The sequence below is a fragment of the Phocoena sinus genome, chromosome 9 (genome assembly GCF_008692025.1).
Source record: "Phocoena sinus isolate mPhoSin1 chromosome 9, mPhoSin1.pri, whole genome shotgun sequence".
NCBI lineage: Eukaryota > Metazoa > Chordata > Mammalia > Artiodactyla > Phocoenidae > Phocoena > Phocoena sinus.
Window position 1 is genome coordinate 18,720,045 of NC_045771.1, and position 20,698 is coordinate 18,740,742.

A 20,698-nucleotide genomic window follows, 5' to 3' on the forward strand; every position below is an offset into this window, starting at 1 on the left:
CAGAGTCCCTGAGCCAGTGAGACGGGTGGGATGGAAAGGTCTCCAGAGTCAGCTGGTTTATAGGCATGTGCTCTTCCAAGTGTGTTTGACAGATCTGTAGCATCACTGACACCTGGTAACTTGTTGAAAGTGCAGAACCTCAGGCCCCACAGCAGGTCTAGTGAATCAGAACCTGCATTTTAACAAGATCCCCAGGTGATCATAGCTTTTAATCCTCACAACAGCCAGGTAAGATGGGCATTAACTGTTCCCATCCTTACCTATGATGAGAAAGCAGTTGCCTGAGATAGCCGAGCTGATTAGTGGCTAAGCCAAGATTCAATCCCAGAACTTCCCGAGTGCAATGTTCTTTTCAAAAGGTAGAGAAGGAAGTTCAGAGAATATCTACCTTCTCCCAATTCAGGAGAATTTTCAGATACTAGAATACTTCCAACGATCAAGCAATCACAGGTGTGTACCTCTAGTGCCGTCAGCTGTGAGTTTACCGTGAAAGTGCTGGACGAATCCCTTTCAGAGCCCTTGGCGGCCTCTTAAGAAACAACATTAACAACGTTGGAACTTCACTTCCCGGCAAGCCCCGCGGCTTGCTACCGCGCGAGGCATGACGGGCACCTCGCCTGTCTCTCCTCTCCGGTGGAGTTGCCGGGCAGAGGCGAGTTACGACGCAGCCGGACGTACGGGCGCGCAGCATTCTGGGAAGTGTAGTCTGGCCCGGATTCGGACACCCCTTCGGATGAATGGGGCCCCGGCTGACGGCTAACTACAGCTCCTCGCCGGCAGCGTTGGTGGCGGCCGCCGGGAAAAGGGAGACAGCGACGGCCCCAGGAGAGCAGCACTCCGGGACGGTGGTGATGTTCAGTGCCGCGGCGAGGCGGCAGCCGGGTTTCCTGGGGTAGCAGTCTAGGCGGGCGCTTCCTCTGCGCGCTCGCTCCCCTTACCCTGCCCCGGCCATGCGCCCGGCCTTCGCGGTGGGCCTGGTTTTCGCAGGCTGCTGCAGTAACGTGATCTTCCTAGAGCTCCTGGCCCGGTGAGTGACCCCCGCCGGTCGCACTAAAGAAGCCGGGGGAGGGGCGCCCCCACGCGCAGTCCCCCCCCTAGCCGGGCGGGGCCCGGGGTGGGACCGCCTGCGCCCAGTGTCTGCACTGGGCTGCTTGGGACCCCGCTGAGTCGGCTGCTCAGTCATCCTGCGCACCGTCCGCTCTCCCGCCCAATAGTTTCTCAGCATCCCTCGAGGGGAACACTGCGGGTGTTTGCTGTCGTCACCCTCTTTTCACACTCTGGGGGTTGAAGCCTGGAGAGTTTTTTTTCCCAGGGAGCTCGTGGCAGAACCCAAGGGTCCTCCAGCTCTTTTCTTGATCCTGCTAATGCCATATGTATGAAGTGAGCAAAGCTTGGACTTAAAAAGCAATCTGATTTGGTACACGCTGCAAAGAAAGTTTCAGTTGTTTTAAAGTGGGCTGCAAAGAAGTTCTTTTATTGGCCTTAGAGATGGTTGTGAGTACTTTGCCCAGTATGCCTCTCGCGGATGTAGTAGAACGAATTCTTATGCTGCAGGTCGGTCCAATTGACCGGGAATAGCCTTTCCAGCATTAAGATATTAAATCAGGAAGCTTGCATTTTGAGGTGTAGCTTTATAAATCAAGAATGGTTATGACACTTTCCCAAAGGGACACCAGGGTAGTTTTATTGAGGTGGCACGCAAATAATGTTGAGTAATAATGTGCAAAGTTCATTGAGTAGAAGCTGTTAAAGACAACAGGTGGACTCTAAAAGCTCAGGACTGAAAATCTCAGGGGTTCCCGTCTTTGGCTCTGTCATCCCCTGGCTGCGTGACGTTTTCAAGTTATTTAGCCTCTCTGGGCTTCCTTTTTCCACCTATAAAATAATATCTATGGTGCTGTTTAGCACCATGTTTTTAAATCTGCACATTATCTCCATTGACCATCAGAACAATCTTGTGTACAAGATAGGTCAAGAATTATATTCTCTGTTTTACTGAAAGTGAAACATGTCCCAGGAAGTTAGGTCGTCTCTTACTACTTGTAAGTGGCAGAACCAGAAGTGGAATCCAGTAATCTAAACTCCTAGTCCAATACCTTTTTCAACTTTCCTGTTATTTTTGAGCTTGAGCAGCCCTGAGGCTTTGGTCACCAATTTCCTCCTGTGGTGCCTGCTAGAAATGTATTTTATTTTCATGATAACATTGATTAAGTCATTCTGAAGCAACCAGTTTGCTTAAGGTAAACTCTGTGGGATTAATTTTTGCGATTACAGAGCTTGAAATTTTGATGTGCAAAAAGTGTTGATTAAAATCTTTCATTTGTCATTCTCTGGAGTAGGCAGTGAGGGAAGTGAAAATGAAAAAAAAATGTATCCTGTCATTTACAGTACATTCACAGCTGTACCAGCTGTCAGCTGGTACACTTCAAAGAAAGGTCACTTTGGAAATTGGTTTAAAAATATAAAAATGTGATAAAATCAGGCCAGCCATGGAAATGAAGGTCAGAGAATAATAGTGTAATGTTTGTGTTGAATATGCCATTGAATTAAACCTTGCCAAAGGCTGTATGACATCAGAATACGTTATGTTAGTAACTGAGGGCCTTTTTAAATTTATTTTTTAACCAGTTGTGAGCCCTTAGCTAAATTACTTGGTCTCCCTAAGTCTGTTCTCTTAGCTGTGAAAAGGCGGTGATGGCTCTGCCAGCCTCACAGGGTTTTGAAGGATTAAATGAGATGCAGGTGCAAAGCCTGAAGCTCGTAATAGGTTCCCCTTCTAACAACTTTTGTTTCAATATACATACACCCAGTTTTATGAGCTGTTCCTGAAAAGTTGTGGGTAAATCTAACTTTACAGGATGTTTTTCTGCATTATTGGATCTTCTATTTAGAATACTTCGAATAATTTGTTTAAAAAAACCCAAAAAACCCATCATTCCTTATCTTTCTTGTACATCTGAATGTTTGCATACAGCAATGGGTTTTCATGATGTTTACCACATTTACTACATTTGTTAGTTTAATGAGTGGTACCCCAAACTGAATAGCAGCTTTGTCCTGATTTGCTTGGGCAACTCCAACTTATCATATTTCAGATCAAGAAAATAAGAGCTGGTTGGACCAGATGGTCTTTTAAGGTTCTTTATAGATTTGGCTTTCTCATAATTTGTGACTTTATCTTGGGACATCACAGTGGAACGCTAATAAATTTTTATAGAGCAGGAACTGTGCTTCTTATATAGCTTCCTTGGAACGCTAAGTATGAATTGAAATGCTAAACTGACTTGTAGGGAGAAGTGAGCATTTGTAACCATTGTCCCCCAAGTTGGAGAACAAATTTAGGTTTTTCTTTTCTGATTTCATACTTATAATTGGGACCTATAATAAAATATAAAGCGCTCATGCAGTGTACAGGACAGATGTGAAGTAATGAATGAGTGCCTTGATCTCCCTTCTGAGAGAGTTTACATTCTACCTTGGAAACAAGATACGCATCAGCTCACTAACTAGGCGAGGTGTCTTATGTCAGGAAAACAATCTGAAACATTTTCTTTTTCGCATTTTATTTTTTCATCAAGTGCCTAATGTTGAATGAATCAAATAAGGAAGTTTTCTAAATCTAGAATAAGAAATACAGAAGCCATAAACTATCTGCCTAATTCTTTCTCTTCAGAGTTGCTCCTTTTTTAAAAAAGTAAAAATTTGGATTCTTGCCAAAGATAATTCAAAGAGAAACTGTTTGCAGTTAGTGATTATAATACCTGAGGAATAAAGTTCAAGAAAACACAGCTACTGAGCCTGCGTCTGGAGCCTGTGCTCCGCAACAAGGGAGGCTACGATAGTGAGAGGCCCGCGCACCCCGATGAAGAGTGGCCCCTGCTCGCCACACTAGAGAAAGCCCTTGCACAGAAAAGAAGACCCAACACAGCCAAAAATAAATAAATACAGTTATTTTAAAAAAGAATTATTATTAAAAAAAAAAAAGAAAACAAGCAATTCAGGGGAAAAGGATCCAGGTTTGTACTCTGAAGTTTTAAAGTGACTTATTCAAGTTAAGATAAATAGTTCCATTGGTAGCTATACAGCATTCTGTTCTTAAAAAGCTCTGTAAGTTGATTTTTTTAAAAATTGAATTATGTGAGTACATTAGGGAGATATAAAAATCCTATGGAAATAGAGACAAAGTAGATTAGAATTGTCAAGCGTAGGGGGAAATAGGGAGTGATTCCTAATGGGTATGGGATTTCTTTTGGAAGTGTCCTAAAATTAAATGATGGTAATAACTGCACAACTTTAAATATAATACTAAAAACCACTGAATTGTAAAAAAAAAAAAAAAATAATAATAATAATAACAATGATAATAATATGGAGGTCTGCAAACACCATTTATTTGCCAGGTGGCCCTGGGAGACTTACCTAATTCTGTGCCATTTGGCCCTCAGCGTCTTAGCAATGAAATGGGCATAATAATAACTACCTCCATAAATAAAGATAAAATTAAAAGTTATTACGATGGCTTTTATTTTAATTTTTTTAATGTTTTCAATAGCTTTAACTTTTTTATACCTTTGTTGAAGTATATTCATAAACAAAGATTGGACACATTTAACGTATACAAATTGATGAGTATGCATACTCATGAAACCATCATCACAATCAAGGTAATAAACATATCCATCACCTCCAAAATTTCCTTGTGCTCCCTTTTTTTTTATGGTAAGAACACTGAACATGAAATGTACCCTCTTAACACATTCTTAAGTGTGCACTACTGAATTGTTAACCATATGCACTATGATTTTCAGAGATCTTTTGAACTTATTCATCTTGTATAACTGAAAACTTATACCCATTGAACAAGTCCCCATTTTCCCTTCCCCCCAACCCTGGCAGTCTCCATTCTGTTGTCTGCTTCTGTAAGTTTGACTATTTTAGATGCTTCATATAAGAGGAATCATGCAGTCCTTCTGTCATTTTGTGACTCACTGACTTCATTTAGAATGCCTTCCATGTTGTTGCAAATGGTGTCATTTCCCTCTTTTTTAAGGCTGAATAATATTTATTGTATGTTTATACCGCATTTTCTGTATACATTCTTCTGTCCATGGACATTTCAGTTGTTTCTGTATCTTCACTAGGTATTGCAAATAGTGCTGCAATGAATATGGGGACGTAGCTATCACTTCAAGATCCTGATTTCAATTATTTATTTTTAACATTTTTTTAAAAATTGAAGTATAGTTGATTTACAACGCTGTGCCAATCTCTGCTGTACAGCAGTGACTCAGTTGTACACATATAGACATTTCTTTTTCATATTCTTTTCCATTATGGTTTATCCCAAGAGATTGAATATAGTTCCCTGTGCTATACAGTAGGACCTTGTTGTTTGTCCATCCTAAATGTAATAGCTTGCATCTACCAACCCCAGACTCCCAGTCCATCCTTATCCCTCCCTACCCCCCTTGGCAACCACAAGTCTGATCTCTATGTCTGTGAGTCTGTTTCTGTTTCATAGATAGGTTCATTTATGCCATATTTTAGATTCCATATGTAGGTGATATCATATGGCATTTGTCTTTTTCTGACTTACTTCACTTAGTATGATAATCTCTAGTTGCATCCATGTTGCTGCAAATGGCATTATTTCATTCTTTGTTATGGCTGAGTAGTATTCCATTGTATATATCACATCTTCTTTATCCATTCATCCATTGATGGACACTTAGGTTATTTCCATGTTTTGGTTATTGTGAATAGTGCTGCTATGAACATAGGGGTACATGTATCTTTTTTTTTTTTTCACACACACATACACTGTATTTTATTTTTACAAGAGATAAATAAACTGACACCAAGCATTGTAAGTGGATGACCACAACAAAAGCAACAATGATTGCAATTATGAAACACACTCATACTATTGTCATAATATTGACATTCAGTCCAGGAATCCTCCACTGTAACAGCTCCTTTACTTTGCAGTGAAAATTGATTTGTATATTTTTTGCCTTTGAGTCCTTGTGGGATTTTTTTTTTATTCAAACAGAAAGTCAAAAAAATTATAATCATCCTCATCAGTTCACTCAGTCCCATGTAATTAATTTTTTTTTATCTTGATCTTTTGTTAGCACTTTTATGAATTCATCAGTTTTCCATTAGAGTTCTGAAAATGCTTATTCATTCAGTTCAGCCGTATAGTCAGTTACCAGAAACCTGTACTTGTCAGAGTCTTTTCCATGAATTCCTTGAAGATGAAACCCTTTTATAGGAACATTTTCCAAAACCATCAGTACACCCAGAACTGTCTGTAAATGACAAAAGACTTAAAAATGACCACGGTTAAAGATTTGATGAAAGTTCATAATAATGCAATTGACAAGGAAATTTAGTTATTTCTGAGATATACATTTTAAAGTAATAACTAGAATTATGACTTATAACATTATACCACAACATATAAGATTTTTAGAAATTTCATGTAATGTCTGAAACATATTAACATATTTCCATACAAATAACCCAAAGAAAGTTTAGTATTAGTTGTTTTTTTTTTGTTTGTTTGTTTTTTGTACTGCAGGTTCTTATCAGTCATCAATTTTATACACATCAGTGTATACATGTCAGTCCCAATCGCCCAGTTCAGCACACCACCATCCCCCCCCCACCGCGGTTTTCCCCCCTTGGTGTCCATACGTTTGTTCTCTACATCTGTGTCTCAACTTCTGCCCTGCGAACCGGTTCATCTGTACCATTTTTCTAGGTTCCACATACATGCGTTAATATACGATATTTGTTTTTCTCTTTCTGACTTACTTCACTCTGTATGACAGGCTCTAGATCCATCCACGTCTCAACAAATGACTCAATTTTGTTCTTTTTTATGGCTGAGTAATATTCCATTGTATATATGTACCACATCTTCTTTATCCATTCGTCTGTCGATGGGCATTTAGGTTGCTTCCATGACCTGGCTATTGTAAATAGTGCTGCAATGAACATTGGGGTGCATGTGTCTTTTTGAATTATGCTTTTCTCTGGGTATATGCCCAGTAGTGGGATTGCTGGATCATATGGTGATTCTATTTTCAGTTTTTCAAGGAACCTGCATACTGTTCTCCATAGTGGCTGTATCAATTTACATTCCCACCAACAGTGTAAGATGGTTCCCTTTCCTCCATACCCTCTCCAGCATTTGTTGTTTGTAGATTTTCTGATGATGCCCATTCTAACTGGTGTGAGATGATACCTCATTGTAGTTTTGATTTGCATTTCTCTAATGATTAGTGATGTTGAGCAGTTTTTCATGTGCTTCTTGGCAATCTGTATGTCTTCTTTGGAGAAATGTCTATGTAGGTCTTCTGCCCATTTTTGGATTGGATTGTTTGTCTTTTTAATATTGAGGTACATGAGCTGTTTATATATTTTGGAGATTAATCCTTTGTCCATTGATTCGTTTGCAAATATTTTCTCCCATTCTGAGGGCTGTGTTTTCGTCGTGTTCATGGTTTCCTTTGCTGTGCAAAAGCTTTGAAGTTTCATTAGGTCCCATTTGTTTATTTTGTTATTTATTTATCCTTTAGGAGGTGGATCATAAAAAGATCTTGCTGTGATTTATGTCCAAGAGTGTTCTTCCTATGTTTTCCTCTAAAGAGCTTTATAGTGTCTGGTCTTACATTTAGGTCTCTAATCCATTTTGAGTTTATTTTTGTGTATGGTGTTAGGGAGTGTTCTAATTTCACTCTTTTACATGTAGCTGTCCAGTTTCCCAGCACCAGTTATTGAAGAGACTGTCTTTTCTCCATTGTATATCTTTGCTTCCTTGTCACAGATTAGTTGACCATAGGTGCGTGGGTTTATCTCTGGGCTTTCTGTCTTGTTCCATTGATCTATGTTTCTGTTTTTGTGCCAGTACCATATTGTCTTGATTACTGTAGCTTTGTAGTATATAGTCTGAAGTTAGGGGAGTCTGATTCCTCCAGCTCCGTTTTTTCCCTCAAGACTGCTTTGGCTATTTGGGGTCTTTTGTGTCTCCATACAATTTTAAGATGATTTGTTCTAGTTCCGTAAAAATGCCATTGGTAATTTGATAGGGATTGCATTGAATCTGTAGATTGCTTTGGTAGTAGAGTCATTTCACAATATTGAGTCTTCCAATCCAAGAACATGGTATATCTCTCCATCTGTTGCTATCATCTTTAATTTCTTTCATCAGTGTCTTATAGTTTTCTGCATACAGGTCTTTTGTCTCCCTAGGTAGGTTTATTCCTAGGTATTTTATTCTTTTTGTTGCAATGGTAAATGGGAGTGTTTCCATAATTTCTCTTTCAGATTTCATCATTGGTGTATATGAATGCAAGATATTTCTGTGCATTAATTTGTATCCTGCAACTTTACCAAATTCATTGATTAGCTCTAGTAGTTTTCTGGTGGCATTTTTAGGATTCTCTATGTATAGTATCATGTCATCTGCAAACAGTGACAGTTTTACTACTTCTTTTCCAATTTGTATTCCTTTTGTTTCTTTTTCTTCTCTGATTGTCGTGGCTAGGACTTCCAAAGCTATGTTGCATAATAGTGGTGAGAGTGGACGACCTTGTGTCGTTCTTGATCTTAGAGGAAATGCTTTCAGTTTTTTCACCATTGAGAATGATGTTTGCTGTGGGTTTGTCGTATATGGCCTTTATTATGTTGAATAGGTTCCCTCTATGCCCACTTTCTGGAGAGTTTTTATTGTAAATGGGTGTTGAATTTTGTCAGAAGCTTTTCTGCATGTATTGAGATGATCATATGGTTTTTCTTCTTCCATTTGTTAAAATGGTGTATCACATTGATTGATTGGCATATATTGAAGAATCCTTGCATCCCTGGGATAAATCCCACTTGATCATGGTGTATGATCCTTTTAATGTGTTGTTGGATTATGTTTGCTAGTATTTTCTTGAGGATTTTTGCATCTATATTCATCAGTGATATTGGTCCTGTAATTTTCTTTTTTGTAGTAACTTGTCTGGTTTTGGTATCACGGTGATGGTGGCCTCATAGAATGAGTTTGGGAGTGTTTCCTTCCTCTGCATTTTTTGGAAGAGTTTGAGAAGGATAGGTGTTAGCTCTTTTCTAAATGTTTGATAGAATTCACCTGTGAAGCCATCTGGGTCCTGGACTTTTGTCTGTTGGAAGATTTTTAATCACAGTTTCAATTTCATTACTTGTGATTGGTCTGTTCATATTTTCTGTTTCTTCCTGGTTCAGTCTTGGGAGGTTATACCTTTCTAAGAATTTGTCCATTCTTCCAGGTTTCCATTTTATTGGCATAGAGTTGCCTGTAGTAGTCTCTTAGGATGCTTTGTATTTCTGCGGTGTCTGTTGTGACTTCTCCTTTTTCATTTCTAATTTATTGATTTGAGTCCTCCCTCTTTTTCTTGATGAGTCTGGCTAATGGTTTATCAATTTTCTTTATCTTCTCAAAGAACCAGCTTTTAGTTTTATTGATCTTTGCTATTGTTCTCTTTGTTGCTATTTCATTCATTTATGCTGTGATCTTTATGATTTCTTTCCTTCTGCTAACTTTGGGTTTTGTTTGTTCTTCTTTCTCTAGTTCCTTTAAGTGTAAGTTTAGATTGTTTACTTGAGATTTTTCTTATTTCTTGAGGTAGGCTTGTGTAGCTATAAACTTCACCCTTAGAACTGCTTTTGCTGCATCCCATAGGTTTTGGATTGCTGTGTTTTCACTGTCATTTGTCTCTAGGTAGTTTTTGATTTCCTCTTTGGTTTCTTCAGTGATCTCTTGGTTATTTAGTAACATATTTTTTAGCTTCCATGTGATTGTGTTTTTTTACGTTTTTTTTCATGTAATTCATTTGTAATCTCATAGCATTGTGGTCAGAAAAGATGCTTGATATGATTTCAATTTTCTTAATTTTACCAAAGCTTGATTTGTGACCCAAGATGTGATCTATCCTAGAAATTGTTTCATGCGCACTTGAGAAGAAAGTGTAATCTGCTGTTTTTGGATGCAATGTGCTATAAATATCAATTAAATCTATCTGGTCTATTGTGTCATTTAAAGCTTCTGTTTTGTTAATTATTTTCATTTTGGGTCATCTGTCCATTGGTGTAAATGAGGTGTGAAAGTCCCCCACTATTATTGTGTTACTGTCGGTTTCCTCTTTTATAGCTGTTAGCAGTTTCCTTATGTATTGAGGTGCTCCTATGTTGGGTGCATATATATTTATAATTGTTATATCTTCTTCTTGCATTGATCCCTGGATCATTACGTAGTGTCCTTCCTTGTCTCTTGTAACATTCTTCATTTTAAAGTCTATTTTACCTGATATGAGTATAGCTACTCCAGCTTTCTTTTGATTTCCATTTGCATGGAATATCCTTTTCCATCCCCTCACTTTCAGTCTGTATGTGTCTCTAGGTCTGAAGTGGGTCTCTTGTAGGCAGCATATATATGGGTCTTGTTTCTGTATCCATTTAGCAAGCCTGTGTCTTTTGGTTGGAGCATTTAATCCATTCACATTTAAGGTAATTATCGATATGTATGTTCCTATGACCATTTTCTTCATTGTTTTGGGTTTGTTTTTGTAGGTCCTTTTCTTCTCTGGTGTTTCCCACTTAGAGAAGTTCCTTTAGCATTTGTTGTAGAGCTGGTTTGGTGGTGCCGAATTCGCTTAGCTTTTGCTTGTCTGTAAAGCTTTAGATTTCTCCATAGAATCTGAATGAGATCCTTGCCAGGTAGAGTAATCTTGGTTGTAGGTTCTTCCCTTTCATCACTTTAAGTATATCATGCCACTCCCTTCTGGCTTGTAGAGTTTCTGCTGAGAAATCAGCTGTTAACCTTATGGGAGTTCCCTTGTATGTTATTTGTCATTTTTTCCCTTGCTGCTTTCAATAATTTTTCTTTGTCTTTAATTTTTGCCAATTTGATTCCTTTGTGTCTTGGCGTGTTTCTCCTTGGGTTTATCCTGTATGGGACTCACTGTGCTTCCTGTACTTGGGTGGCTATTTCCTTTCCCATGTTAGGGAAATTTTTGACCAATTTTTTTGGTCCTTTCTCTCTCACTTCTCCTTCTGGGACCCCTATAATTCTAATGTTGTTGTGTTTAATGTTGTCCCAGAGGTCTCTTAGGCTGTCTTCATTTCTTTTCATTCTTTTTTCTTTAGTCCGTTCCGCAGCAGTGAATTCCACCATTCTGTCTTCCAGGTCAGTTATCCATTCTTCTGCCTCAGTTATTCTGCTATTGATTCCTTCTAGTGTAGTTTGCATTTCAGTTATTGTATTGTTTATCTCTGTTTGTTTGTTCTTTAATTCTTCTAGGTCTTTGTTAAACATATCTTGCACCTTCTTGATCTTTGCCTCCATTCTTTTTCTGAGGTCCTGGATCATCTTCACTGTCATTACTCTGAATTCTTTTTGTGGAAGGTTGCCTATCTCCACTTCATTTAGTTGTTTTTCTGGGGTTTTATCTTGTTCCTTCATCTGGTATATAGCCCTCTGCCTTTTCATCTTTTCTTTCTGTGAATGTGGTTTTTGTTCCACAGGCTGCAGGATTGTAATTCTTCTTGCTTCTGCTGTCTGCCCTCTGGTGGATGAGCTATCTAAGAAGCGTGATGGGAGGGACTGGTGGTGGGTGGAGCTGACTGTTGCTCTGGTGGGCATAGCTCAGTGAAACTTTAATCCACTTGACTGTTGATGGGTGGGGCTGGGTTCCCTCCCTGTTGGTTGTATGGCCTGAGGCAACCCAACACTGGAGCCTACCTGGGCTCTTTGGTGGGGCTAATGACAGACTCTGGGAGGGCTCATGCCAAGGAGTACTTCCCAGAACTTCTGCTACCAGTGTCCTTGTCCCCTTGGTGAAACAGAGCCACGCCCTGCCTCTGCAGGAGACCTTCCAACACTATCAGGTAGATTTGGTTCAGTCTCCTATGGGGTCACTGCTCCTTCCCCTGGGTCCCGTTGCGCACACTACTTTGTGTGTGCCCTCCAAGAGTGGAGTCTCTGTTTCCCCCAATCCTGTTGAAGTCCTGCAATCAATTCCCACTAGGCTTCAAAGTCTGATTCTGTAGGAATTCTTACTCCCGTTGCCAGATCCCCACATTGGGAAGCCTGATGTGGGGCTCAGAACCTTCACTCCAGTGGGTGGACTTCTGTGGTATAAGTGTTTGCCAGTCTGTGAGTCACCCACCCACCAGTTATGGGATTTGATTTTACTGTGATTGCACCCCTCCTACCATCTCATTGTGGCTTCTCCTTTGTCTTTGGATGTGAGGTATCTTTTTTGGTGGGTTCCAGTGTCTTCCTGTCGATGATTGTCCAGCAGCTAGTTGTGATTCTGGTGTTCTCGCAAGAGGGAGTGAGAGCATGTCTTTCTACTCCGCCATCTTGGTTCTTCCTCCGATCTTCTGACACATTAATGTTGATCACTCTCTTGAGTTCCTCTGAAGATATTCTAATTTTTTGCTGTGTCCAGTGTGCTCTGCAAACTCTGTAACACCACACTCCAGAGGCCCTCCTTTCCACATGCTGCCTCTCCCCTTCTTCACAGGTCCTACTCATGTATCTTTTTGAATTATAATTTTGTCTAGGTATTTGCCCAGGAGTGGGATTGCTGGATCATATGGTAATTCTATTTTTAGTTTTCTGAGGAACTTCCATACTGTTTTCCATAGTGGCTGCACCAATTAACATTCCCAGCAACAGTGTAGGAGGGTTCCCTTTTCTCTACACCCTCTCCAGCATTTGTTATTGGTAGACTTTTTAATGATGGCCATTCTGACCAGTGTGAGGTGGTACCTCATTGTAGTTTTGATTTGCATTTCTCTAATAATTAGTGATGCTGAGCATCTTTTCATGTGCCTACTGGCCATGTGTATGTCTTCTTTGGAGAATTGTCTATTAAGGTCTTCTGCCCATTTTTCAATTGGGTTTTTTTTTGTTGTTGTTCAGTTGTATGAGCTGTTTGTATACTTTGGAGATTAAGCCCTTGTCAGTTGCATAATTTGCAGATATTTTTTCCAGTTCCATAGGTTGTCTTTTCTTTGTTTTGTTTTGCTTTTATGGTTTCCTCTGCTATGCAAAAGCTTGTAAGTTTGATTAGGTCCCATTTGTTTATTTTGTTTTTACTTCTGTTGCCTTGGGAGACTAACCTACGAAAACATTGGTGTGATATATTACAAAGAATGATTTGCCTATGGTCTCTTCTAACAATTTTATGGTGTCATGTCTTATGTTTAAGTCTTTTTTTTTTTTTTTTTTGGCTCTGTTGGTTCTTCATTGCTGCACGCAGGCTTTCTCTAGTTCCAGTGAGCAGGGGCTACTCTTTTCTGTGGTGTGCGGGCTTCTCATTGCAGTGGCTTCTCTTGTAGCCGAGCACGGGCTCCTGGCACAATGGCTTCAGAAGTTGTGGCACGTGGGCTCAGTAGTTGTGGCTTGAGGGCTCTAGAGCGTAGGCTCAGTAGTTGTGGCAGACGGGCTTAGTTGCTCCGGTGTATGTGGGATCTTCCTGGACCAGGGATCGAACCCGTGTCCCCTCCACTGGCAGGCAGATTCTCAACCACTGCGCCACCAGTGAAGTCCCTTTATTAATGTTTTATAGTTCTCAGCATATAAGTCTTTCACCTCCTTGGTCAGTTTTATTCCTTGTGTCTGTGTGTGTGATTTTTGAAAGGTATTGCTCTTTTACATTCCCTTTCTGATATTTTATTGTTAGCGTAAAGAAATGCAACTGATTTCTGAATGTTAATCTTGTATCCTGCTACTTTGTTGAATTCATTTATTAGATCTAGTAGTTTTTGTGTGGAGTCCTTAAGGTTTTCTATATATAGTATCATGTCATCTGCGTATAGTGATAATTTTACCTCTTTCCTTCCAATCTGAATATGTTTTATTTCTTTTTCTTGTCTGGTTGCTGTGGTTAAGACTTCCAATACTGTGTTGAATAGAAATGGTGAGAATGGGCATCCTTGTCTTGTTCCAGATTTTAGCAGGAAGGCTTTCAGCTTTTCACCATTGAGTATTATATTGGCTGTGGGTTTGTCATAAATGGCTTTTATTATGTTGAGATATGTTCCTTCTATACCCACTTTGGTAAGAGTTTTTATCATGAATGGATGTTGAATTTTGTCAAATGCTTTTTCTGCATCTGTTGAGATGATTATTTGGTTTTTGACTTTTCTTTGGTTAATGTGGTATATTACATTGATTGATTTGCCTATGTTGAACCATCCTTGTGAACTTGGGATGAATCCCACTTGATTGTGGTGTATGATCTTTTTTACGTGTTGTTGGAATCAATTTGCTAATATTTTGTTGAGAATTTTTGCATCTATATTCATCAAAGACATTGGCCCGTAATTTTCTTTTTTTGGTGGTATCTTTGGTTTTGATATCAGGGTGATGGTGGCTTCATAAAATGTCTGTGGGAGTGTTCCCTCCTCTTCAATCCTTTGGAAGAGTTTGAGAACGATCAATATAAGTTCTTTGTATGTTTGGTAGAATTTACCTGTGAAGCCATCTGGTTCTGGACTTTTGTTTGTAGGGGGTTTTTTTGCTTTTAAGTTTTTTTTGATATGGAGCATTTTTAAAGTCTTATTGAATTCATTACAATATTTCTTTCTGTTTTATGTTTTGGTTTCTTGGCCATGAGGCATGTGGGATCTTAGCTCCTTGAGCAGGGATCGAACCCACACCCTCTGCATTGGAAGGTGAAGTCTTAACCACTGTGCCACCAGGGAAGTCCCTGTAGGGTGTATTTTTATTTTATTTTACTTTTTAAATTTATTTATTTATTTTTTGTGGTACGCGGGCCTCTCACTGTTGTGGCCTCTCCCGTTGCGGAGCACAGGCTCCGGATGTGCAGGCTCAGCAGCCATGGCTCACAGGCCTAGCCGCTCCGCGGCATGTGGGATCTTCCCAGACTGGGGCACGAACCTGTGTCCCCTGCATCGGCAGGCGGACTCCCAACCACTGCGCCACCAGGGAAGCCCCGTGGGCGTATTTTTAAATTGCAGATTCTGTTTCGCTTCTAGTGATTGGTCTGTTCAAATAATGTACTTATTCTTGATTCAGTTTGGTGGGCTGTATGTTGCGAGAAAGTTGTCCATTTCTTCTAGGTTGTCAAATTTGTTGGTATATAATTTTTTATAGTATTCTCTTATGTTTTTTTGTATTTCTGTTGTATCACTTGAGCTTTCTCCTTTTTCATTTCTTATTTTGTTTATTTGGGTTCTCTCTCTTTTCTTCTTGGTGAGCCTGGCCAGAGATTTGTCAGTTTTGTTTACCCTTTCAAAGAACTAGCTCTTGGTTTTATTGATTTTTTTTCTGTTGTCTTTTAAATCTCTATCTTATTTATTTCCTCCCCAATCTTTATTATTTCCTTCCTTCTGTTGACTTTAGGTTTTGTTTATTCTCCTTTTTCTGATTCTTTTAGGTGGTAGGTTAGATTGTTTATTTGAAATTTTTCTTATTTTTTGAGGAAGGCCTGTATTGATATGAACTTCCCTCTAAGAACTGCTTTTTGCTGCATCCCATAGATTTTGTACGGTTGTGGTTTCATTGTCATTTGTATCAAGGTAATTTTTAATTTCCTTTTTGGTTTCCTCGTTAACCCATTGGTTTTTTAGTAGCATGTTGTTTAGTCCCCATGTAATCGTTTTTTTTAATTCTTCCTCAGTTCTTTTCCTGTGGTTGATTTCTAGTTTCATACTGCTGTGGTCAGAGAAGATGCTTGAAATAATCTCTATACTGTTAAATTTGTTGTGGTGAGTCTTGTGCCCTAGTATGTGGCCATTCCTAGAGAATGTTCCACGTGCACTTGAAAAGAATGTGTGTTCTGGGGTTTTTTTGGATGTAATGTCCTGCAAATATCAATTAAATATAACTGTTCTGTTGTATCATTTAGCATCTCTCTCCATTGATGTGAGCACGGTGTTAAAATCTCCTACTATTATTGTATTCCCATCAATTTCTCCCTTTATGTCTATTAGTATTTGTTGTATATATTTGGGTGCTCCTATATTAGGTCCAAATATGTTGACAAGTGTAAAATCCTTTTCTTGTATTGATCCTTTTATCATTATATAGCGTCCCTCTTTATCTTTATTTATAGCCTTTGCTTTAAAGTCTATTTTGTCTGATATGAGTATTGCAACTCCTGCTTTCTTGTCATTTCCGTTTGCATGAAATATCTTTTTCCATCTCCTCACTTTCAATCCATGTGTGTCCTTTGCCCTAAGGTGGGTCTCTTGTAGGCAGCATATTGTAGGCTCTTGTTTATTTAATCCAGTCTGCCACTCTGTGTGTTTTGATTGGAGCATTCAGTTCATTGACATTTAAGGTAATTATTGATACATACGTATTTATTGCCATTTAAAATTTTGTTTTCCAGTTGATTCTTTGTATCTTCTTTGTTTTTCTTTTTGTGGTTTGATGATTTCCTTTTATGCTTGTGTTCTTTTTGGTTTTTGTGAACCTACTGTATGTTTTTGATTTGTGGTTGCCCTGTTATTCAAGTATGTTAACCCCCCTTCCTGTATCTGCTTGCTTTAGATGGATAGTCATATAGGCTCAAGCATATTCTAAAAAAAAAAAAAGAATCTGCATTTTCTTACCCTCCTTCCCCACATTTTATGATTTTGACATCTTTTTTACATCTTCATGTTTATCCTTTTGCTGTGGCTTGTGTTTATCATCACTTTCAGAAGTAGGTTTTGTTTTTTCTTTTTGATCTGTATACTGGCTGAGTGATTTACTTTCCAGTTGTGATGTCCTCCTTCTTGTATCTTCTTGCTTCTTTTCTATTTAGAGCAGACCTTTCAGTATGTCTTTTAGGATAGCTTTAGAATTGCTGTATTCTTTTAGTTTTTGCTTGTCTGAGAAATTCTTTATTTCTCCTCCTATTCTAAATGATAATCTTGCTGGGTAGAATATTCTGGGCTGCAGATCTTTCCCTTTCAAGACTTTGAATATATTTTGCTACTCCCTTCTGGCCCTCAGTGTTTTCTGTAGAGAAATCAGCTGATAGCCTTATGGGGGTTCCCTTGTAATTAACTCTTTGTTTTTCTCTTGCTGTCTTTAGAATCCTCTTTTTAACTTTGGCCATTTTTATTATATGTCTTGGTGAAGGTCTGTTTGGGTTCATCTTGTTTGGGACCCTCTGTGCTTCCTGTATCTAGATATCTGTTTCCTTCTTTAGGTTTGGGAAGCTTTTAGCCATAATTTCTTCAAATACATTTTTAACCCCCTTTTCTCTTTCTTCTCCTTCTGGAATCCCTATTATATGTAGATTGGCATGCTCTATATTATCCCACAGGTCTCTTTTATTGCTTTCATGTTTTCTTTTTTCCATTTGGCTTTCTGTCTGCTGTTTTGATTGGGTAATTTCCATTATTTTATCTTCCAGATCACTTATTCTTTCTTCTGTATTATTCATTCTATTCATTGCCTTTACCTCAGCTTTCGTCTTGGCAAACGAATTTTTACATTTTTCTTGGCTCCTCCTTACAGTTTCTAGTTCCTTTTTACAGTAATTTGCATTTCTGTCAATAGCCTTTCTTAATTCAGTATTTTCATTACCTGTTTTTTGAACTTGGCGTCTGTTAGACTGATGAGGTCTGTTTCATTGTTCCTTCAGGGGAATTCTCTTGGTCTTTTAACTGGCAGTAGTTCCTCTGCTTCTTCATTTTGCTTGTGTTTCTCTCACTGTGTGAGTTTAGGAGAAACAATTATCTACTGTAGTCTTGGAGGGCTATTTATATGTGGCAGTGTCCCTGCGTAGCTTGTGTGGGTTTAATTTTTTTTGGCGTGAGGGTGGTTTTTGGTTTGGATATTTGCTGTCTCTTTCCTCAGCGTGTGCTGGCTGTCTCCACACAGCCAACCCCAGTCCTCTCCCCGGGGTCTGACCTCCGAAGCCTGAGCCTCAGCACCCAGCCCCGACTCTCCCCAGTGGACGAGCCACCCAAGCTGGGGAGTGCTGGCAGCACTGACCTTCTATGCAGGTCTCTCTGCAGACAGGGTACCGCACCCTCCTCCCAGGCTCTGAAGCTCCCTCTCTGTCCCAGCTGATTTTGCTGCCAGTGAGGGGACTTCCCCGGGTGCAGGAACCTTTCCTCCGTCACAGCTCCCCAAAAGGGGTGCAGATCCCATCCGGATTCCTTTCTCTCTCTTTTGTTCTTTTTTCTTTTGCCCTACTCAGTTATGTGGAGATTTTCTTGCCCTTTTGGGAGTCTGAGGTCTTCTGCCAGCGTTCAGTAGATATTCTGTGAGAATTGTTCCACATGTAGATGTATTTTTGATGCATTTGTGGGAGAAGGTGAGCTCCACGTCCTGCTCCTCTGCCACCTTGATATGATCCTGTTATGATGCCTTTTACAACATCCTATGAAGGATACACTTTAAAGGAGAATCATTTTTTGAAATTGTTTATTTTTAACTTTCATACAGTCCTCATATTCTAGATCATGTGTGCTTAAAGTGAGGCATCCACAGTCATTCAGCTGCTCGGGTGAAAGCCAGACTCGGTGCCCAGAGATTGGTGGTGTGAAGATGAATAAGACAGTCCTCTAACCATCCCCACATGGCACTGGGTTCCTACTGTCTCATATTCCGTGTTTGGTAGGGATCAGGTCTCATTCAGTTGGCAGCTCCCTCTCAGCCAGCAGCTACCTGCACACACAATAGGTTCTTGATAATTACTCTTTAATTGAATTGTCCTAAGCTTTCAGGAAAGAGAAAATAGAAGGGAAAACAAGAAGTATAATGGGCTCTTTTTGGACTAAGTCTTGTGCTTGGCGATTTATGTATATTTTCTCATTGAATCCTATGACGTTAAAAACACATCACTTCTTTTTTACAGGTGAGAAAAATTGCTCAACATAAATGTCTTTAAAAGGGTTCCTATACTTAGATTGAAGGTATCCTAGTGTTTTAGTTTTTGCCTTTTTCCCCCTGTTAAGTGTGTTTCAGGGACTGGCTTATTTACTCTACAATAAACCAATGAGATAGGCCCTAATACTGTTCCCATTTTAAAGATAAGCAAACTAAACTTAGGGTAATAAACTTCTACTGTCATAAGGTTAGCAGCATAGCTGGATATCCTGCATGTCATTGTGTGCTTTTAAGCACTGTGGACTGGCTCTCAACCCTATGACTGGCTGACACACACACACACACACACACACACACACACACACACACACACACACACACACACACACACACACACACACACACACACACACACACACCCCTCCCAGCCCTCAAATCCAGAGCTCCACCCCACCTGGTAGGGTGAGGCTTCTCAGGCTTATGGTTATTAAAGAGCAGCCTAGCCAGGGTTGAAAAGCACTGTGCTAGGAACTGTCTGGAGCTAAGGTTCCCTCTCCTGTCAGTCATACTTAGGCTAATGTTTTTAATTAGCTCCTAGACTGAGGGAAATGTCTTACATGGTTATTTATGGATTCCTGCAACGTTTAGCCCTGTCCCTCAAACATAAGGAGTGCTAAAAGAAAACGTTGAATTGGATATAGAGCAGTAGTTTTCAAGGACACCTTCATAGGTAGTAGAGCCTAAAGCGGAACAGGAGTTCCGCTTCCGATGGTGAGCACAGGAATGGCTTAGGCTTGGCGTTGTTTATGTTTATACCTGATGGGAGCATTTAAGAATGTGATCCTTGGCACTGCTGTTTAATATTAATACCACCAATAGAGAGTGGAGTTGTTTTTAATAAATAGCATTATATTAATATATAATAATACAGTTAAATCCCTCTAATCAGTAGGTTTGGGTAAATGTCTTTGGTTAAGATGAAAATGCAGAACAGGGCACTATATTTCGTAATATGGGATTATGGGTAATGTGGGAACTCTGGAGGCCTCAGGAGAACAAAGACAGCTGGTCACTTTGTCCTTCCAGTGATTGGGCAGTGCCTCAGGGAGGACAAGCTCAAGAAAACCACAATATTTGAAGTAACTAACTTTCACAGAGTGCCTCAAGAGGGATTGATATCAGAGGAACTTTTCTACCTTGTAGATTTGCTCGTAACGGTCACTGTGGAAGATTCGCCAACCCTTGAGTAGATCACTGAAGAGGTTCCACTGAATTCCACGAACGTTTGTTGAATCCCTGATACATTTGTGTTAAGGGTGGTGGAGACTAGTAAGACAGCAGTGCTCCTCAGTCCTGTCTTCATTATTGCCCCTCCTCCCGCCCCCACCAAAGACCCTTTATAGACATTTTTTCCTAATCATCTCTCTGCAGGTACACTGTATATGGACTTATGTGCTGTACGTATAACCCTTGCTTTATACTTAGAAAAATAGTAAGATTCCGCCCCCAGCCCCCCACCATTGTTGCCCCCATGGGGATTCTGTCTAAGGTAATCCCTGTCATTAACACTGGGTAGGAGTCTTTGATTGACAGCAGTCTCGGAGATATCCTGGTTGGGAGGATATGTAAACATTACAGGAGATCTGAGCATGTTTCTGTCCTTGGGCCTTGTGCCCAAGCTGATGAGGATCTGGACTAAAGCCCTCTTGGTTAAGTGAGGATCTCAACGAGAACCTATGACCAACTTCCTACAGTTTACTGGGAAAATTGTATCATAGTTCTAGGAACGAGCGTTATCATTTTTACTCATGGCCTGCTGTACCTGTGCGAGAGTAAAGGAAGAAAGCTGACGTTCTTCTCTGT

The 20,698-nt window shown here is 39.7% G+C and overlaps 1 protein-coding gene across 10 annotated transcripts in view; it reads left to right on the forward strand.

Annotated features, from left to right (window-relative positions):
• The first annotated feature begins 645 nt into the window (after positions 1–645).
• Positions 646–20,698, forward strand: part of SLC35B4 (solute carrier family 35 member B4) — a 60,239-nt gene continuing 40,186 nt past the window's right edge. For 8 of the 10 annotated variants that reach the window (XR_004351445.1, XR_004351446.1, XR_004351444.1 and 5 more), the window contains exon 1: positions 712–1,027. Coding sequence is in view for 6 of the 10 variants with exons in the window: in XM_032643223.1 (XP_032499114.1) it covers positions 951–1,027 (77 nt within the window). In the remaining 4 variants the exon portion in view is untranslated. Of the gene's footprint in view, positions 1,028–20,698 lie in introns of all 10 variants that reach the window. The other 2 variants (XM_032643221.1, XM_032643220.1) reach the window with 2 other exon arrangements.